We start from the raw sequence: 19,736 nt of genomic DNA, 5'->3' as shown, positions 1-19,736 counted from the left end.
TTAGCTCGTTTCTCAAAGTAGAAGGGTCCCTTTTCCCTTCTTTTTATGTTCTTGTTTTACATCAAGTGATTCAAGATTTTTAATCCCATTGATGATCTAGCATAATTATTTAAAAGTAGTGGATTGATGGAAAGTTTTGTCCGGATGAATTTCTTTTTCAGTTATTCAGTTTCTTCTACTTAACGAATTTGGTAAAAAAATAGTTTTTGCTTTATTTTTACCATACGTAGAGTCCACTTTCTGTTCAATGATCTTGATCAAATAGTTTTTGCTTTATTTTTTTCAAGTTGCATATCCTTCTGGAGTATTGTTCTTATGTTTTTAATTAGAAATATGCAATCAATCTTTTGTTTAAAGTTTTTCAAAATTAGTTACAAATTAAATACTTTGAAAAAACAAGATATAGCTTGAATAGCAGGTGGAAACTGACCATCCAATAAATTTTATCAATTATTCTTGTAACTTAACAAGTTTCTAAAGAAAAAGGATGGGCAAAATGTGGTTCTCCAATTAGAGGTGATATAAGGCGATCTCTAATGTTGCGAACCACTATGCTTTATTGCACACCACAATTGGTAGTAGCTACATTGGATCATTTATGTAGTATCGACAACAGTGATGACCAAGTCATTTAGCATGAGCAAGGCAATGACTCCTCCACAGTTAATTCATGTTACAAAATACCTTTCAAAGAAAACAACAAGACTTTTTTGGACCTTGGGAACAACATTTTGAAAACTAATGCCCCAGTTTAGGTCATGTGTTTTGTATGATTAATCTCTAAAAAAGCGTGCATGACCTGACAAGCTGTAGAGAAGAGGAATAGAGTTAACAGATGCAATTTATGTAAAGAACAAGTTTAGTCTAACAATCACGTGTTTTTTTGCATTGCTCTGTTACATCTCCTTTTTGAAGACAAATGTTCTACAGTATAGACTAGCTTTGAAATGGACTATGCCAAGAAGACTGACCTAGTAGATAAATTCGAAACACAAAAAACAAAATGATAATTTGACCAGAAAATGTGATTGCATTATAAGGTCTCGATTAAACCCGCCATCGAATAGGGGAGGTAAACAAAAATGTAAAAGAAGTCAGTGGCAAAGAATCTCTGCTTGCATTAGGTAGAGCATATGAAAAAGAGAAATATAAGATGTTTTGATGATAAATACATTTTTATTTTAAAAGTAAAGTAGTTAGATCAGCAAACAAGGCTCAAACAATTTACCATTTATAGAAACTTTTATATGGGCCGCCAAATTTTTTTATTTTCATTTTGTAAATTTTGAATGTCATCACAACATTTTCTTAATGTTGCTTTTGATATCAATACTAGTTACCATTTCAAAGAAGAAGAAAAAGTAGTAGTAGCATCTTTCTTCATATAGGCCATTACATGTTAGGCTGAATTCTGTATGTTCAGACTTGAATTTATCTGATCAAACTTTTAAAAGCTGCTAATTTAAAGTACTTTTGTTAAAATAGTTTTTTAAAAAAGCACAATAACAACTTAGTTATTTTTGGGCAATCCATTTAGAAGTGTTTCTTTCAGTATTAGATAAACAAATTGTATTTGATTAATCTTTTCAAAAAATGCAGTTGAATTTCAAATTATAAAAAAGATGGAGTCGTATGAAAGCTCAGTTTACAATTTGTATTATTTAAGCAGAGAAATAATTTAAAAATTTAATTAAAACACATAAAATGAAATGGAGGGGTAACTCGTTTGGACTTTTCAGTCATTTCCCACGCCACGGTAGGCAGCTTGGAAAAGAAGAAGAAGCACACCACAGATGATAACCTTTTTCTCCACCAAACTATGACTCCGGTATCATGGGCGACAATTACAGAGACAATCTTCCAATACACTGGGTTATCTCCGACAGCGTTGTTGACGATAGCAGCGATGATGTTGGTTACTTACAAATTGGTTTGTAGCATGTTTGTTTCCCCACATGACTTTGTCCCTATCAAAAAGCAGCCTCCTCTCCAACTGGGCGAAATCACGGAAGAGCAACTTTGGGGTTATAACGGCGCTGATTCAGAAAAGCCATTGTTGATCGCTATTAAAGGACACATCTACGACGTCTCTACTTCAAAGTTAGTATCTTTTTCTCTCTAAACTCGCACATAAATTCTTCCATTTTCTTTTTGGGGAACAAGAGTCAGCTTATTTACTTTTATTTGCACACTTTTATGAATTTGATGACTTCAGCTAGTAGGCGTTTGACCATCGTATTTTTCACTTTATTTGGAATTGAAGATGGAGTTGTGTTTGGTTCTACTTTTTGCAAAGAATATTCGGAATAACATTCATGTTTCACTCTACTTAAATACAATTTTAAAAGTGAAAAATAAGTTGATAAGTTTTTTTTTTTTTTTTTTTTTTAAATTTGAAATACAATGTCAAGTTGAGTTTGAAATTTTCATGGCCAAACACTGATTTTCAAATAAAGTGAAAATTTATTCCAGCAAAAAGTAAATAATTTTTAGGGCCAAATGGTCCTTAGCTACTGTTTGGACATAGATTTGGTTGAAGCTTGAAAAAAATAGTTTTTGAAGTAGTGTTGAAAAATAGTTTTTTTTTTAGTTGAAATTTTGTTTGGACATCCATTTTTCTTGAACAAAATTTAAAGTTTTGCAAATAAATTTTTCTGAAAAAACGAGAGAGAGAGAGTGAGGGGTGCAGTGTAGTTCTATATTGATACTAGAGGAATCTGAGTTCGTACCCAAACCCCATTGGCTAACCGGCCCAGCTCAAGAACATCATATTAAAGCTATGCGCATTGTAGAAACTTATTGACAAGATCATTAGAGAAGCTCTATGCACTACAACTAAGCATCAACCTACTTAAATATTTTTACATAAAAGTTTGATGCTTGTCCTAGTCTTGGCGGACAGAGTACCTAGTACCTATTGCTGGTGGGAGGGGGCAGGTATCTTGTGGCTATGGATTTAGTCGAGGTGTGCACAAGCTGACCCAGACACCACACAATTATCAAAAAAAAAATAAAAAAATTTGGCGCTCTAGTCCATGATTCCAATGTGGTTCTTCATGATCTAAAGGGCTTACAACAGGAAAAGCCACAACTACCAGATTCCTAGCATATCCAAGGCAAACTTCCTCTGAGTGATGAATAACCCTTGAGCCTCCCAAAGGATTTCACGCCCTAGAAAATAGTGCGACATAACTCTTTCATTTTGAACTGGGACTGTAAGAAAGACTGCATAGACTCTTGCACAGAGATCATTTCGAGCTGCTAACAAGTCTTTACTATAGACAGCTAGAATACCTTACTCATTCTCTTCATAAAAGAAAGTAGTCATAGCTTTGCATGCCATTGCATTAAGACTCGCTCAAGCCCATACAACGATTCTGTTAATTTGCAAAGCAAAAAAGGGTGAAAACCGGCCCAATCTGGGAGAAATCTCATGTATACTTCATCATCAAGGCACAGTGTAAAAAAATATTACTTGCATCAAGTTCAAACAGAGGGCAAGATATTTTGACTGTAACTGCCTGTGTTGTCAAAGGGTCATTTAAGGTGCGCTTAAGTCCTGAAGCTCAAAAAAGCTCAGGGAGGGCGTGTAACAAAGGGACTCCCAAATGCCTTTTCTATTACTTTGAACAGTGAAACAAAAATACAACGCAACTCAATTGAGAATAGCTACTGCAGAATCTAAGTACTGGAAATGAAAATATTGGAACTGAGAATACAAGGATAGATAGAAGGGAGATGAGAAGCTCATATTAAGATTGGGGATGAGCGGCACAAACTCAGAATGGCGAAGAGAGGAGACATATACTTTACTCAACAATACACATATCCCTCCACTTCCATAAACTGATAATTATTGTAACTATATTCCCTTTTGTCCAGTAATTTCTTGCCTGTACCTCAACCTGGGTCCCAATTATAGTCCAATAATCTCTTGTTGGACTGTTTAGTATTCTGACTCGTATGTAACCCACTCCCGAGCCCAAGCCCTTCATCTTGGTCTACCCTGTTCACAAAAATACTTTCGGCCTCAAAGAGAACCTGGTCCTCAAGTTTTGATTATATCAATATCAATGAGGAAATAGTGTTGACACTTGGTTGAATAATGTCTCTTTGTCTATGTGATTGAATTGGGTAAGGTAGAGTTGAAAGCTAGATACTGCAGGATGTCAAATATCCTCATCTGACCATAAGTACCGGTTCCTGCCAGTACAAAAACATTTCTCCTCCTCTGTTCCTCAACTCCAACATGTTTTGATCAATCGCAGCCGGATGCCGTAAAATTACTAGACTAAGAAAAGAATCGTGGACATATATAGTTTTATAGTTTTCTAGTCTTAAAACACCACAGCTACATGAAGAATGGAGACTTAGCTTCACTGTACTTTGAAACCCATGAAATCAGTGCTTGTTTTGTTTGATAGTATTGTTGAAATAATCATGGTATAAAATTCGGTATTATTTTATCCAATGTTTTGTTTCACTTTCAGATCACGTATAACTAATCTTGGTATAATTTAATACACCAATTGGTGTATTATTTTACAAGAAGACCAATATGGTATCACAATACATGGATAAAACGTTCAAAATGCTAAAATTGCACTGGTGGATCTCCTCAAACCCTTTTTCAAACTCATGTTTATGTTATACATGGTGTATCCAATTTCAATACCATGAACCAAACACTTAATAAAAAATAATCGCTGTGTTACAATCGCTGCATAACTAATCCATGAATTAATCCCTACCATCACTTGTTTCTAAACCAAACGACTCATAAAAATATCACCAAAGCTCCATGAACTGTCAACAGAGCAACTAAGATCCAAAAGCGGTACCAAAAGGGGAGGAAATATAGGAATAGCCACTTGAACGTGATTGGCTATCCAAAGCACAAGGCGTCCGAAAGCACATTTTCATGGATTTTTTCTGACTCTTGCTGATATATTTCAAATTTTTGTTGTGGTTTGCGGAGAAAAGACCTTTAGCAATTCTAACATTGCTGTAATCCATCCAAAGCACATAGAGTCCGAAAATTGGTTGCGCGTATGCAACATTGTGCGCAGGATCCATGTACTTGTTCGCAAATTAGATATACCTCTAAGAAAGTGTCCAGAGGTCTAAGAACGCCAGCAGTAGGCTCCAGTTTATCAGCATTGTGGAAAGAAACTTGAGCCTGAAACCATGCGTATGCAACATGAATCCACATGTAAAAGAGGTTGAAAATTGTAGAAATAGCAACTGCCAATGCAAAATCAGTTGGCAAAATGGAAGAATGCATTCTCTATTGCGAGATCGCACACTTGAGTCATAGAGTTAGAAGCCACATAATTTGAATGACCTTTTAGAGTTAAGGTCATGAATTTTCCCTGGAGCCGTGATAATGGTCTCTCCAAGAAACTCAATTATAGTGTGGTTGATAATAGACCTACGACCTAGAATCGTAGACTTGAGATTATACTCCAAATGTTTTGGCAGAATTTTCCAAGATGTTCTGTGTCTATCCTGTGAGCAAGATGCTGTAAGATTGGGCAAAAATCCGCTGGAGCCATTTCCTCTTTGACATCTGTAGCGCCTTGAATAGGCTAGTAGCCGCCGACTTTGGGTGTGTTAATTGGAAGAGAAAATAAGAGAACACGGCTTGATTATTCCCTTAGGCTATTGGGGTTTAAATAACTATGTTTACATGTCTTAAGGAGGAAGGAAATCAATACAAATCAATACCTAAACAATAGGAGTAAATTAAGCTACCTACTGTATTTACATATATTCTAGATTATGATTGCTATTCGGCCCACCGATATAATTTCCAAAGCTCCTCTTTATGCCAACTTTGTTAAATCATATGCTTGAAAATACGATATCTCCATCTTGATGAATGCTATAATTTTTAATTAAATAACAATTCAAACAATATGTGATATTTCTACTTACGTTGTACTCCAACCAATCATGGTAATCATCAAACCATTAATGCTATCATAGAGGAACTAAATGATGACTATTTTAACTTATTAGTTGATGAATCTTTCTATGTGACATGCAATAAGTAAATGGTTGTTTTATAATTTGTTTGATAGAGTAGGATTTGTGACGGAGTAGCTTATTGACATTGTCCATGTTGAAGATGATAGTGCTTTATCTCTAAAGAGAACAATTGTTGATTTACTTACTCAAAATTCCTTGAGTCTATCTTATGTGCGTGAACAGTGTATGGTACGACAAGTAATATTTAAGGTCATAACGATGACCTTAAAAGGTTGATTAGACAAGAAAGTAGATAAACATATTCTATTTATTATTTGCTTATCAACTTCAACTAACTCTTTATTGCAGTTTTTTAAAAAAGTGTTTAAGTGAGATAACTTTTACATAGGTTTTGAATATCTTGAATGTCTTTGGAATTTCCTTTAAATGTATGGATGAATTTCGAGAATCTCAAAGAGAAAGTGCAAGAGCCATCAGATATGGGTGAGCTTAAAACTGGTGTTGCATCAAGAACTTGCTCTTCCTGGATGGTTATACTTGTTGGGGATCTCACACTATGTTGCTCGGGTCCTTCAAAAGTGCGTTGCTCCCATATTGGATCCTCCCAAGATGGTGTATTTTGGGAGGATACGACACAAGTGCGGCAACATTTTTGGAAGATCTGCGCAAATTATTGTTGTACTTGATGCTATGTTATTGATGCGTATATTTTATAGATGAAAGAGCTAAGGCTACGAGATATCTTCTTGTCAAACATTTTAGGTTGCTTTTAATGTTGCAATTGATTAGAGATGTTTTAGTGGGCGTTTGGCCATGATTTTGTTTTTTACTTTTTTCCCTGGAGTTGAATTCCGGAAATCATGTTTGGCCATAAAATTTCAGAAAATTTAGGAATTCAACTTGAAGTTGATTCGGAATTTTCCAGAATTTGGAAAACACCAAAAAGTTGTTTTCACTTTTTTCACTCCAAATCACTCACAACAATTCAAAAACAATTCCAACTTGTATTCATGGCCAAACACAATTCCAATTTCCAAATACCAATTTTCACTTTGAAAACAAAAACTACTTTTTTCAAATACTCACAATTTTCATGGCCAAACGGGTCCTTAGTCATCATATATGAGTTTAATAATTTCTTACAAAAGGATCAAGGTATTACAAACACAATGTTACTTCTTGAAGTAAAAGAGAAGGTTGCAAATGTTAAGGGATAATGGATGTGATTTGCTTATTTACAAGGTATTTACATTTTGTATCAAGTGTGACATTTTGATACCTAATGTTGATGAGCCATATGTTAGCTCTGGAGGATCACGTTGTAAAGCTGCTGATTACATTGTTTTACATCATTATAGTGTGCAAGTGTTCCCTGAAATTATTGATTGAAAAATTCAAGAATTCCCTGAGATGGTTTGGGCATGTGATGCGGAGAGATGCAAATGCCCCAGTGCGGAGGTGTGAGAGGCTGGCTAGCGACGGTTTCAGAAGAGGTAGAGGTAGGCCGAAGAAGTATTGGGGAGAGGTGATTAGACAGGACATGGCGCATTTCCTGCTTACCGAAGACATGACCTTAGATAGGAGGGTATGGAGGACTCATATTAGGGTAGAAGGCTAGTAGGTAGCGTTTATCCTTTCTTATGAGTAGTTGTATTGCTCTATAGTTTCTTGTCCCTTGATTTCTGCGAGTATCTGTTGGTTTATCATGGCTTATTTACTTTCATTGTTTTCATTTTCATAATTGCTTTGAATTGTTTGCCCGTATCTGACCTTTCCTATTTTTTTTCTTGAGCCGAGGTTCTTCCGGAAACAGCCTCCCTACCTAAGGTAGGGGTAAGGTCTGCGTACACTCTACCCTCCCCAGACCCCATGTTGTGGGATTCACTGGGTATGTTGTATTAATCCTTTTGATGAGGTGACTACTAATTTGCTTTATGGAGTTGCTTCTTTAAATCCAGTTGATTCTTTTTCTAGTTTTAACATCAGGACGATAATGAGAATGACCGAATTGTATTCTGATGGCTTTGATGAATTTTGTATAAGTGCTCTTGAGAATCAGCTTGCCACTTATTTGTTAATTTGTGATGTGGATGAAAGATTCTCCAATCTAAATGAACGGTTGTGATTTTGCAAGAAAATTAGTTTAGACAAAGAAGAATTTACAGTTTCTTTTAGTGAAACGGCATTTCATTCGGCCAGTTGCCACTGCATCGATGAAAAAGCTTTTTTTGGCAATGAAGTTTATCAAGAATGAGATGTGGAATCAAAGGGATGATGATTCTTTTGCGGTGCCTTGTGTAGAAGTATGTACTATATATCTAATGATGCGACAATAAAGACATTCAAAGAAATAAAATCTCGTCAGATATAATGTATTTGAGTTGTGCTTTCACTAGTAGAACTTTGTTTTGTTGGTTTCTTTGCGTGTTTTCTTTATATTTTTAATCCCCTCGGTTAAAATCCTGCCTGTGTCCACTGATGGCAATTGGCATAGGTTCTTCAAGTTACTTTCATCTGCAGAAAAAGAAAAGAAACCTTCAAGTTATTTGTTTCTGCTAATTTAATGAGGGAATTTTAAAGTGTTTGTCATTAAAAGAAAAGAAACCTTCAAGTCATTTGTTTCTGCTAATTTAATGAGGGAATCTTAAAGCGTTTGTCATTGCTAACCCTAGAAAAGGCTCTGTTCTTTCTGCAATAGCAGGATCTTGCTGGGTCTTAAATAAGTAGTCAAAATGCATCTAGGATGATTAAAAATTTTGCAGCTTCTGTTATGAAATTCCATCCAATGTGTTTAAAATTTCTGGAGTTGTGGGGATCCCATGGATGGCTTTGAACACTTGATCGTCAAACATTGAGGAGAAAGAATTAGTAAAGGTGCAAGGATGATTCTTCTGAAATATATCTCAGATAAATTTCTGCTTTCTGATTTGCATCCATCAGTAGCTTCCTTTTTATCATTATAGCATCTTTGAGTGTACTAATCATATAATAAACGAGATGCATTCAACACTTTTTTGGAACTTCGTCGTCAAATTATAGCACTAGAAATGAATGGTAGACAGGCTTCTTTTCTGCTTCTTATCTGTAAAATCTACTTAATTATTTGCTTGGCGTGCAAATAGGATGTTCTATGGTCCTGGTGGTTCATATGCAATGTTTGCTGGAAGAGATGCAAGCCGAGCCTTAGCTCAGTTATCATTCAAACCTGAAGATATTAATGGGAACCTTGAAGGCCTTAGTGATGCTGAACTTAAAATTCTGCAAGACTGGGAAGATAAATTTATGGAGAAGTATGCCCGGGTGGGGCAGCTTGTTCCAAAGAAAAGACTAACCGAGAATAAAGAAGGTGACAATGCTTGCAGGATAGAAGAAGTGGCGAGGGCATTGAAAGAAGATATGCTGCAGGAGAGTACAAGTGTTGAAGAAATGCGATGGAAGTAGTTCGTGCTTTCTCTAGTGGACCTCCATTAAAGTATGTGCTTATACATTTTGCGTAATTCAAATGTCTTGAGACTGAATCATTTTAAAGAATTGATCACGTCATATCCAAGGATTCTTATGATCCTCTCAAATATATGTAAAATATTGTTTTGTATAAGTTTTATTTCCTGGACCAAACACTGCTTTTCCAGTTTTATGTGTGGGGACATATACTTGCATCTTTCTGGTCTTTTTCCTCATCGTGGTGGCAGCAAAAGCTACACAGTTGGATAACATTTGTAGAATTAAAAGTATCCTTAGAAAAAACTCTCTCTCAGCTTCCAACTGTTTCTCCCTGTCCTGAAGTTCCTGAACAAGCTGATCTTTCTCCTCCAATTTATTGTTAGTCTCTGTAACATGCTTCTCCAGTGAGTCCACTGTTTCTGTGTAGTTTTGAATTACCTTGCGTGAAAGATGAATTTCATCTTCCTTTTTCTGCATGTCTGATTCAAGCTTTCCAATATGGTCTTTGTTATCTCTTTCCATCTCAGGGAGTTTCAATGATAAATTTTGCTGCAAGATATGAAAATTGAGCTTGTTATGTTTAATCAGACAGTGCTACTAGGCATGAGTATCTTGTGAGAAGAATTGATCATTTCATTCTCCGATAGTTTTGAATTTTCTGATAAAGTGACAATATTCTCCTGCAGCTTGCTAATCAGCACTTCCATCTGCATCTTCTTGGAAAGAAGCAGTTCTACTTCAGACTCTAATTTTCTTTTTTGATCTTCTGCTAAACGGGATTCTTCAGCGTGTTGCATCATTGCATGTTCTTGCTCTTTCTGAAGTGCAGAGTCCTTATCCTTCAAGTCCTTACTAACCAACTGTAGAGCATTTTTCTCTGATGTATGCTTGTATATTGATCCTGGAGCTTGCCAAACTTTTGTTGAGCAAGCCGAGCAGCAAATTCCCCCTTGTCTCTCATCATTTCAAAACCAGAGTCAAATAAAGCATTAAGCTGAATAATCTTCTCCGCAAAGGCAAGACTTTGACTATCCAAATCAGTAAACTTCAACCCCATTTCATTCACAAACTCATTAAGGTTCTTTATCTCCTGAAGTGATGTATTTGTTTAGCAAAGCTGCTATATATAGATACAAGATCACTCTTTTCTTTCTCCAAATTCTTTTTGGCAGCTCTCAAGTCCTCCAGTTCATCTTCTTTTAGTCTTTGATTCAAGAGGTAATTCTTCCAACTTAGACTTCAAATTCTCCACCGCAAGTCTATTAACTGCTACAGTAGCTTCAAACTCCTTGATCATGGCGTCTTATAAAAAATTGAAAGAAAGAAACAAGTAAATAAAGTTGAGGATTGCCCAAAACCATCTAAGTAGTCCAAGTGTCCATCCCACAAATGATGTGGGACTCAACAAATACTCTCAGAAAGACTTGGATTTCTCTCCTAGGTTCAAAAAGGAGAAAGTACGGGCATTTGTACAGCTACAGACCAGTCTACGAGCTGTCTTGTGTAATTAAGAGCAGTCATGCACAGATTGTACACAGATAAATTGACCCTATAATAAAAGTGAAATAGAACGTGAGCAGCTTAAGTAATTTTTTCGGTGAAGTCCAGTCCATATTGAATCCAACCAAAGGGCAATGGCGTTTGATAGACAACAGCAATAAAATAAAATAAAAAAATTAAAAAAAAAAAACGAAGAATAGGGGATTAGCTTTGCTGATGTAGACAGTAGAGCGATATTTTTATGCCACAGCTGCTATTTCTGGAAAGTTTAGGTGCAAACACAAAAGTTCTTCGGTCACAGCTATTTACCTTTCTCCAATTACACTGATACTTTTTCTCTGTTCACCCCTGAAATAGTTCTCCATTTCTCCTTCTCGATTCCAAGTTCATTCAGCTTCCTTTTACCTTGACAAACCAAAAGCATGTTAGGCAGCTATTGACATTACTAGTATCTAAGAAGCATAAATCTCTAGTTATTCAGCAGCAGATATGGTTTCTGACTACTTGGAAGTTATGTTGCACAACAAGACATTTATTTACTTACAATTTCTAACAGTTTCTTCAGAGGATTCCAACCTCAAAGAGAGGGTTTTCATGTTGTCTTGCAAGTTATCAATAACTACAGAAGTTGCAGATTGTCTATCTTCAAAAGATGCCTTTGTCTTTCTCAGCTGTAGAGTCAAGTGCACAATCAAAAAATATTTGAATAGGTAGAAAGGATTGTTCCATCTACTTTGCATCTGGAAATCTTCAAAGGGAAGTTCCCTTGCATACCATCCTGAACCACACCAGCTAGGTGCTGTAAGGTTTCAGTTAGCTGATCTCACAAGGTCTCCGTTGAAGAAAATTTTGATTCCAGTCTTTTCCATAGCTTCTCGTCTTCGTTCTGCTTCATATTCAACTTAGCATTTTCGTTGTAGACATTTTGCAACTTTTCTTCTAGCATACGAACTTCTTCAATTTAGAGCTCTGCATTATGATGATGCATAGTTAGAGAACAAGTGAAATTACTAGTTATTGAGTTTCAAACTAAACACGAAACCTATAGCTGAGCTATTGGCACATGACACGCACAGAGTAGCAAAGGCATAGAAAGATGCACACATCTGCGCGCGCACACGCACAAGACCACGCATTGGTGTATTCAAGTCGAACAGTTCAACCAATTTGCCGCCAATTGCAGATCAGTTTTAGCAAAGCCTTGCTCCTCCTCCAATTTCTCTGGTGACGATAGCACAAAAAAGTAGCAATTTATAAGAAAATGTATCCATTTTTTCAGAAACTTTAGCAAGCTAATACATTCAAATACTACAATCCATCTGTAGGTATAAGCTTTTAAACGGTGTAGCTGAAAAAATAAAAAGGACAAAAGAGTTAAAGTTGAACTTTGGCAAATACATTTAGAGAGATAGAGTTGGGAGATTTCACAAAAGGATTTTTTTTTTTTTTGCACTGCTATTTTAATTTTATTCTTAATTTTGACATTTGTGCGGAATTGACCTATTTAAAATTTAATAAAATAATTTGACTAAATTACCCTCTTCACACTCGCTTCATAGATTTGTTCAAGCTTTCGCACATCATGAAAATTACTTTTTCTGGCATGCTTTTATTTTCGTTGTTTTTGAGCTTCACGAATTCAATTTCCTTTCTGCACTCATTGCTTGTTAAAATTCATGTAATTCCATCCAAATCGAATTAGAATCCGTATACTCCAAAGTTGATGCTTCTAACTACAAATTTTGCTATTTAGATACAGAATTTGGCCGTCACTATTCATATATTCTTAGTATTATTAGATCTCATTTGACTTAGTGTGAATATAAAAAGAATTCAGAATATAAAAAGAATTCAAAGTCCAATTTTGCAAAGAACACTTCGTGTATGTCACATGTATGTCATGTGTATATTTTTTGTGTATCTTGTTTATCTCATGTGCATTAGTATTATAGACATGTCATACATGTGATATACCTATGATATACAAGGAACATACATATGATATACACGTGACATACATATGATATAGAAGTAACATGTATCAAAATGTTCTTCAACCTCGAAATTCAACCCAAAACCTAACCAAATTTGCACTAAATCGTCCCAAACTTGAGATATAAGCTTCTCATGATGGTTTCAAGATTTTATCATAACACCAGCTGAAAATGATATCGATTTTGCGAATCCGAATTTCAGCTTTGAAGCTTCAAATCTTCATCACATAATCCCCAACCTGACTATATCATATCGAACCCTATTCGGTAACGTGTTAAAATCGATTGGTGCGGCTCTATGTATAGGAACTTGTCTGAGCCTGACTGTATCGTATCGAACCATTTAGTTCATGCATGTTCGTCCATGATATTGTCAAAATCAAATGGTGCGCCCATAAGAACTTACCTTTAATTGGTGCCTTCTCCATTGGAACATAATAAGTCAAATAGGATCTAATACTTTAGTTGAGTTTTGTTTCTCAATTTTTAAAATCCTTTTAGAAGTGGAAAGAAGAATACTTGACATCCTATTATGATTCTTTTTTTTCAATCTTTGACATCCTCATTCTTTACCCTTTTTCTTTGTCCGGGAAAAACAGATTCCTCAATTCAACCGTGACATTGGGTGCGTTCGGTACGGAGGAAAAGCTTGAAAAATGAGTGAGTTTTTACTTATTTTCTCATGTTTGATTGGTAGTGAAAAAATAAGTGAATTTCTTACTTATTTCTCATGTTCCGTTGATTGGTAGAAAACATTTTTCGAAAAATACCCACCCAAGCCCCACCAACCCTACCCCAACCCCCCCCCGCCACCCCCATACCACACCAACCCCCACCCATCCCACCCCCAGCATACACCACGCACACCACCCAACCCCATCCAACCATCACCCTCAAACGCACTGCATCTTCACCCACCCCTACCCCACACCACCACCCCACCCAACCCTGCCCCACCCCACACCAACCGCCCCATCCAACCCTCCCACCCACCCACTCCCTCCCAAATTTTCTGTTTCATATATATTTATTTTACTTTATAAAAAATGGAAAAAAATTTCTTACCCACCCCCACGCACCACCACTCACCCCACACCAAATCTAACCACACAAACTTTCTATTTTTATCAATTTCCTATAAAGGTAAAATTAAATATGAAGTAGAAGATTGGGAAGGGGGGGGGGGGGGGGGGGTGCAGTGTAGAAAATCAAAAAAGAAAACTTTTCAATTTTTTTTTTTAAAACAAAATTAATTTTCTTTGGAGGGGGTGCTGGAGTGGGGCGGTGTTGGGTGGGGTGTTGTAGAAAACTAAAAAAAAAAAAAAAAAAAAAAACTTTTCAATTTTTTTTTTGGAAGGGGTGGTGGGGCTGGGGGAGCGGAGGATAGGGGGGGGGTGTAAAAAATAAAAATAAAAAGGTGGTTGGGGGGGGGGGGGGCTAGGGATAGAGGAGGGGGATCCGGTGGTGTAGAAAACCCAAAAAAAAAAAAAAATGAGGGGGGGAAGGGTTGGGGGGAGGGGGGGGGGGGGGGTTGGAAGGTTGTAGCGTGATTGGTGAAATGCCACTTGTGTATAGGGGTGTTCGCGGTTTGGTTTAAAACCAATCCAAATGGAAAACCGAACCAAACCGATTAAATAATTCGATATTTACTTGGGTTGGGTTTGGTTTGGTTTTAAATTTTTAAAAACTGATAATAGTTGGTTTGGTTTTACTAAAAGCAAGTCGAAGAAAAAATCAAACCTAACCAACAATATTTTATACATAATTTTTATTAATGAACTTTATACCTTAAGCCCATTTTTAAAAAGAAATCCATGAATTCAAACTCATTTAGTCAACGAAACAACTATGAGATATATCTAGATTTTTTTTATTTCTTATAAAATTTATTGACTTAACTAAAATCATAAATCCTAAGAAAATTTCTCCATAATGCAAGAAAACTATAGCTGCCACAATAAATGGTTAATAACGAATTATAAGTTGAAAAGGGATAGAAAATTACTCCTAATTGTAGGAAAAAATCATGAAAGAGAAAAATAGTGTTAGTTTTTTTAAAAACCGACCCAAACCGAACCAAACCGACTAAAACCAAGCCAAGGGATATGTATCATATTTGGTTTGGTTTTGATTTTAACTCAAAACCAACCCATGAACACCCCTACTTGTGGACTTGTTTTCCGTATTTTGATTAGGGAAGTCATTTTCTCCATTTTTAAGGAATTTGTTTTCTTAAAGAAAAATTTGACCAAATGAACATGAAAAAAAATTCGGAAAATGTTTTCCTCCGTACCGTACACATCCATTATGTAAATGAATTTTCCGGACACGAAAAAAACTTATGTATTTTCCGGAAAAAAAAAATGTTGCCTACAAAATAAACAACCAAATAATGTAATAATGCTATAGTTTTACACAATACGAAAAAAGTAACCAAAAACTATATTACTTGTGCTGAATTGTTTACAAATATTATCACATTTTATGCTGGAAACCAAACGATCACTTGGGATACAAAAATGAAACTTAAAATGTAAATACTAGAATAAGGGCATGTGGGAAATGTAATGTAAATACTAAAATCAAGGGTGTTTTGGGAAATGCAAATGAAACTGGCAATAGAAAACAAACTGGGGACACTTTGTGAAAGGAGGGGAAATAGCCACGTCTATCATAAAACTCCTATGGTATTGAAACCTCGTATCCTTGCCGATAACTACACCCTCTTGGCCTCTTCATTCATTTCTTATCTACTTCCTCATATATTCTTTTATAGTAATATATAATTTCTTATTGTAGGAATCACCTTTCCAAAAATATTATTTTAAGAGGATTCTTTCCAAATAAAATTTTAAGGAACATGTTGGGTACAATTTATAATGGGAAATCGATAATATAACCCCACTTCGAAAGGTGGCTTTTGAAAAAATCAAGCGCATATGGTTGCCACTGGACTCGTCCCAGATAAATATGCCAACTATAAATTACTCTGTGGCAGTATTGTATTATAATTACAACTATTTGTCTTCATTTAATGTTTGCATTATTGCTGATACCGTTGAATAACTTTTCACTACAAACTTTTTTGTGTAATTTAATTAAAGATGTGAATTTCATTTTTATGGAAGGGAGATATCAACGTCTGTGATCAAATCGGAAAATGAATAAGATTGTTCTCGTTAGAAGCGGAGCTACGAATTTTAGGAGCTGTTTGGCCGCGAGATTATCCACTTTTTTTGAAATAATTTTTCATTATATAAATCATTATTTGATTATAAATTTTTTAAATCCAACTTGGAGTTAGAGTTGAAATTTGGAGAAGTGCCCCAAACATGTTTCCAACTCCATCTTCATAAATTCAAATAAATTGCTTTCTTTTCTCCTTTGCAAAAAGTATAATCAAACACAATTCCATCTTTAACTCCAACTTCATAAATTTCAAATAAAGTGAAAAATATTTGGAATTTATGGGCAAACGCTTAATTAGTTTATGAGTTTCGAATCACAATTTTTTTGTTTACTCGTTTTTATTTACTCGATTTTGGATAGATTATTTATAAATATTAAATAAATTTTTAATATGAATATAATGTTTGAACTCAAATTAGTGGGTTCTGCCGAATTAGTGGGTTCTGCCGAATTCGCAGGTCGAAGGCCAGCTCCGCCCAGCTTGTACTACAAACATCATAATTCATTTCGAAATTGTAGATGTATCGACTAATTGCCTGCTAATTCTCATTGCCATTACCTTAGCCTTGGTAATGTGCTATAAACTTTCCAATGAATTCTTGCTTGTGTAACCTTATATTAGAACCAAATAATCGACGTATTATTGATTCAAATGGTCAACAAAAAATCCATTATTTACTTCCTAATTTCTCAGATGAAAAAAGACCCATTTGGTTCGCGGATAATGTAATACTCCTAAATACAAGGATTGTAATACATGAATTAATAATTCCTATATTATTATTTATTTAGTTCTTATTTGCTTTTTGTGAATGTTTGGTTCATAGTATTAAAATAAAATATACAATGTATAATCTATAAAGTAAATTTAGTTTTAAATTAGACAAAGTCATGTTTCCAAATATAACCTTCCAAAATGCCGAAGGTAATAAAGAAAAATACTTTTGAAGAAGGGAAATTTTGTCATTTGAATATTTTATTCATGTGTAGTAATCATTTTATTACTATCCCACATTGGATGTCAAATAAAAAAAATAACCCAACAATGTTACAAAATAATATTGATATTAGCCATATAAAAATTTAAATGGTAATCGAACAAGGTACTATAACTATAAGGTAATAATTTTTATTTTTATTTTTATACTCGGATTATTTTTCTAATACTTTGTAACCATAAATATTCCTATTTTAACTCAGCTCTCCTCTATTTTTTGTCTTGCTGATCAAGAGTGATCTATTATTCAAAACGAATTCTTTTACTATTACTTTCTCCATTCTAAAAAGATTGTCTCACTTTCCTTATTAGTTTATCCTAAAAAGATTGATACATTTCTAAATTTAGAAATAAGTTAACTGTATGAGATTATTTACAACTACACAAATATCTAAGGTTTGTTTTAAACTACACATTTCAAAAGTCTTCATTTATTTCTTAAACTTTATGTCAAGTCAAACTAAAATAATTTTTTTAACACGGAAGGAGTATTATTTTTGAGCTAACAGTGTCTTTCCCAAATAAAATATTATCGAGATAGGCAAAAAAAAAATGTGAAAAATTGTTTAATTCGCTGTTGAAGAGTAATAAGATTTGCACCGAACATTATGAATTTTCAGCCGTAATATGTCCTAACTTTTCTGGCATAATATTTCCGCCACGTGAATCCTGCAAAGCTAGTCTACATCAACGTCTTTTTCAACAACGACCTAACCGTTTTTTATTCTTAAAATTAACATCACCATTAATGTTGCTTAACTCTACATTTCGAGACACTTTATTTGCTACAACCAAGGGTAGCAAATGTTTCTCTATCCCTAATTAGTATTTTCGGGTCTAAATTCTGAGAAAACTAATCTTTTGTAACAACGCTTTACCGTTTAAAATGGATTTTCCGACACCAATGTACATCAGTCGGAATTCAAAGAGAGTACTGATCATTAAGCGGGAAGCAAAAAAAAAAAAAAAGGAAAAGACACTTTACCTACTGCAAAATTTTCAGTAAGTGGTGATTCTTTTCTCTTTTTTTCTGATTGTATATCATTTTGGAAGGAGCTTGAAATTAATGCTCCAATTTGGGATGAGTCATTTTATAATCTGATATACTTTTTAAAAAGAAGTTACCTGAAAACTATTTATTTATTTATTTATTTATTTATTTTGTCATGCAATAACTATGTAAAATAAAACTAAGCTTGATACGAACAATGAAGATTCAGTCTTGCTTCAAAGAACGCCCTGTTCAGCTCCGCTCCATTAGTCTTTGCTCAATTAATTATCCATGGACCTTCGGATAGCTGACACATGAACTTATAAGCATGAAAGGTTGGGATCGCTTTCAACTTATTTCTATTTTTGGTTCTACTCTTTATTGATGGTAATGGTAATTTCGCTGTCTATAAGTATCAAATAATTTACTTTTTTTGTCATGCAATAACCATGTAAAGTAAAAACTAAGCTTGATACGAACAATGAAGATTCAGTCTTGTTTCAAAGAAGGGTATTATGACTGGAATTAGACCGGACCAGTGTGTCCGGTCACATCGGTGTGAGAAAACCCTATTCTAAGTGTAATACTCTAATTATAGAATAGTTATAATTATGGTACTATAGTATTTGTAGTCCTATTAGAATAGAATTTGTAATTATGGTAATATAGGATTTGTAGTCCTATTAGAATAGGGCTATACCTTATTAGAATACGGTTTAAGGAGGTGACTAACTTGTATATAAGAAGGTCATTATGTGAATACAAAGGCAGAGAAAATTCTCCCAAAGACATTCTTGTTTCTTTACTGCTTTCACGCCACATTAATTTTACCACGGTATCAGAGCCTTGTTAGAAAGAACACGTAACCCTATATATATATATATATATATATATATATATATATATATATATATATATATATATATATATATATATATATATAAGCAACAACAGGTGATGGCAAAGAAACCGCCGGCGATAAAGGCAAAGGAGTTGCTGGTGAAGAAGATAGAATTCAAAGGAAAACTATCTCGCTCAATACGACATTACGTCGAATGACAATCCTAGAATTGTGATAACACAAGTCCAATTGAAGGGCAAGAATTATGAAGAATGGGCTAGATACATAAGGACGGCCTTAAAAGCAAGGAAGAAATTCAGCTTCGTTGATAGAATGATCAAGAAGCCAGACGAGGACTCGCACGATCTAGAAGACTAGTGGACAATAAACTCGTTGTTAGTGTCATGAATTCGCAGCACCATAGAACTAACCCGCCGGTCGACCATCTCAAATAGAGAGGAAGTGGATGAACTGTGGGTGAGCATCCAGGATCATTTTGTGGTAGTGAACGGTCCCCGAATGCAGCAAGTGAAGGCAGAACTTGCAAAGTGCAAGCAGAAGGAGAGTAGTGGATTACTATGGAATGCTAACTAAGTCATGGGAAGAGTTGGCTAACCACGAACAGATCCCAACTTGTACGTGCAATTTGGGAATGACCCTAGAGGCCAAAAGAGAAGAAGAAAAGGTGCATCTTTTCTTTATGAGATTGGATGAGACTATGTATGGGACGGTGAGTTCAAATATACTGGCGCATAACCCGTTGCCATCCTTGAACAAAGTCTTGTTGAA

General features: G+C 35.0%; 1 protein-coding gene and 1 pseudogene across 1 annotated transcript; one reads left to right on the top strand and one right to left on the bottom strand.

The window, feature by feature from the left end:
- Positions 1 to 1,732: 1,732 nt before the first annotated feature.
- On the top strand, positions 1,733 to 9,609 carry LOC132613572 (membrane steroid-binding protein 2-like). The gene is made up of 2 exons (XM_060327639.1): positions 1,733 to 2,100; positions 9,114 to 9,609. The coding sequence occupies exons 1-2, from the start codon at positions 1,820 to 1,822 to the stop codon at positions 9,430 to 9,432; spliced, it is 600 nt and encodes a 199-aa protein (XP_060183622.1). The 5' UTR covers positions 1,733 to 1,819; the 3' UTR covers positions 9,433 to 9,609.
- A 205-nt stretch (positions 9,610 to 9,814) lies between these two features.
- On the bottom strand, positions 9,815 to 13,340 carry LOC132613571 (synaptonemal complex protein 1-like; annotated as a pseudogene).
- Between the last annotated feature and the right edge of the window lie 6,396 nt (positions 13,341 to 19,736).

Source organism: Lycium barbarum, chromosome 10 (assembly GCF_019175385.1).
Source record: "Lycium barbarum isolate Lr01 chromosome 10, ASM1917538v2, whole genome shotgun sequence".
Lineage (NCBI taxonomy): Eukaryota > Viridiplantae > Streptophyta > Magnoliopsida > Solanales > Solanaceae > Lycium > Lycium barbarum.
Note: the sequence above shows the minus strand (reverse complement) of the source record. Positions and strands in the feature narration are given on the sequence as shown.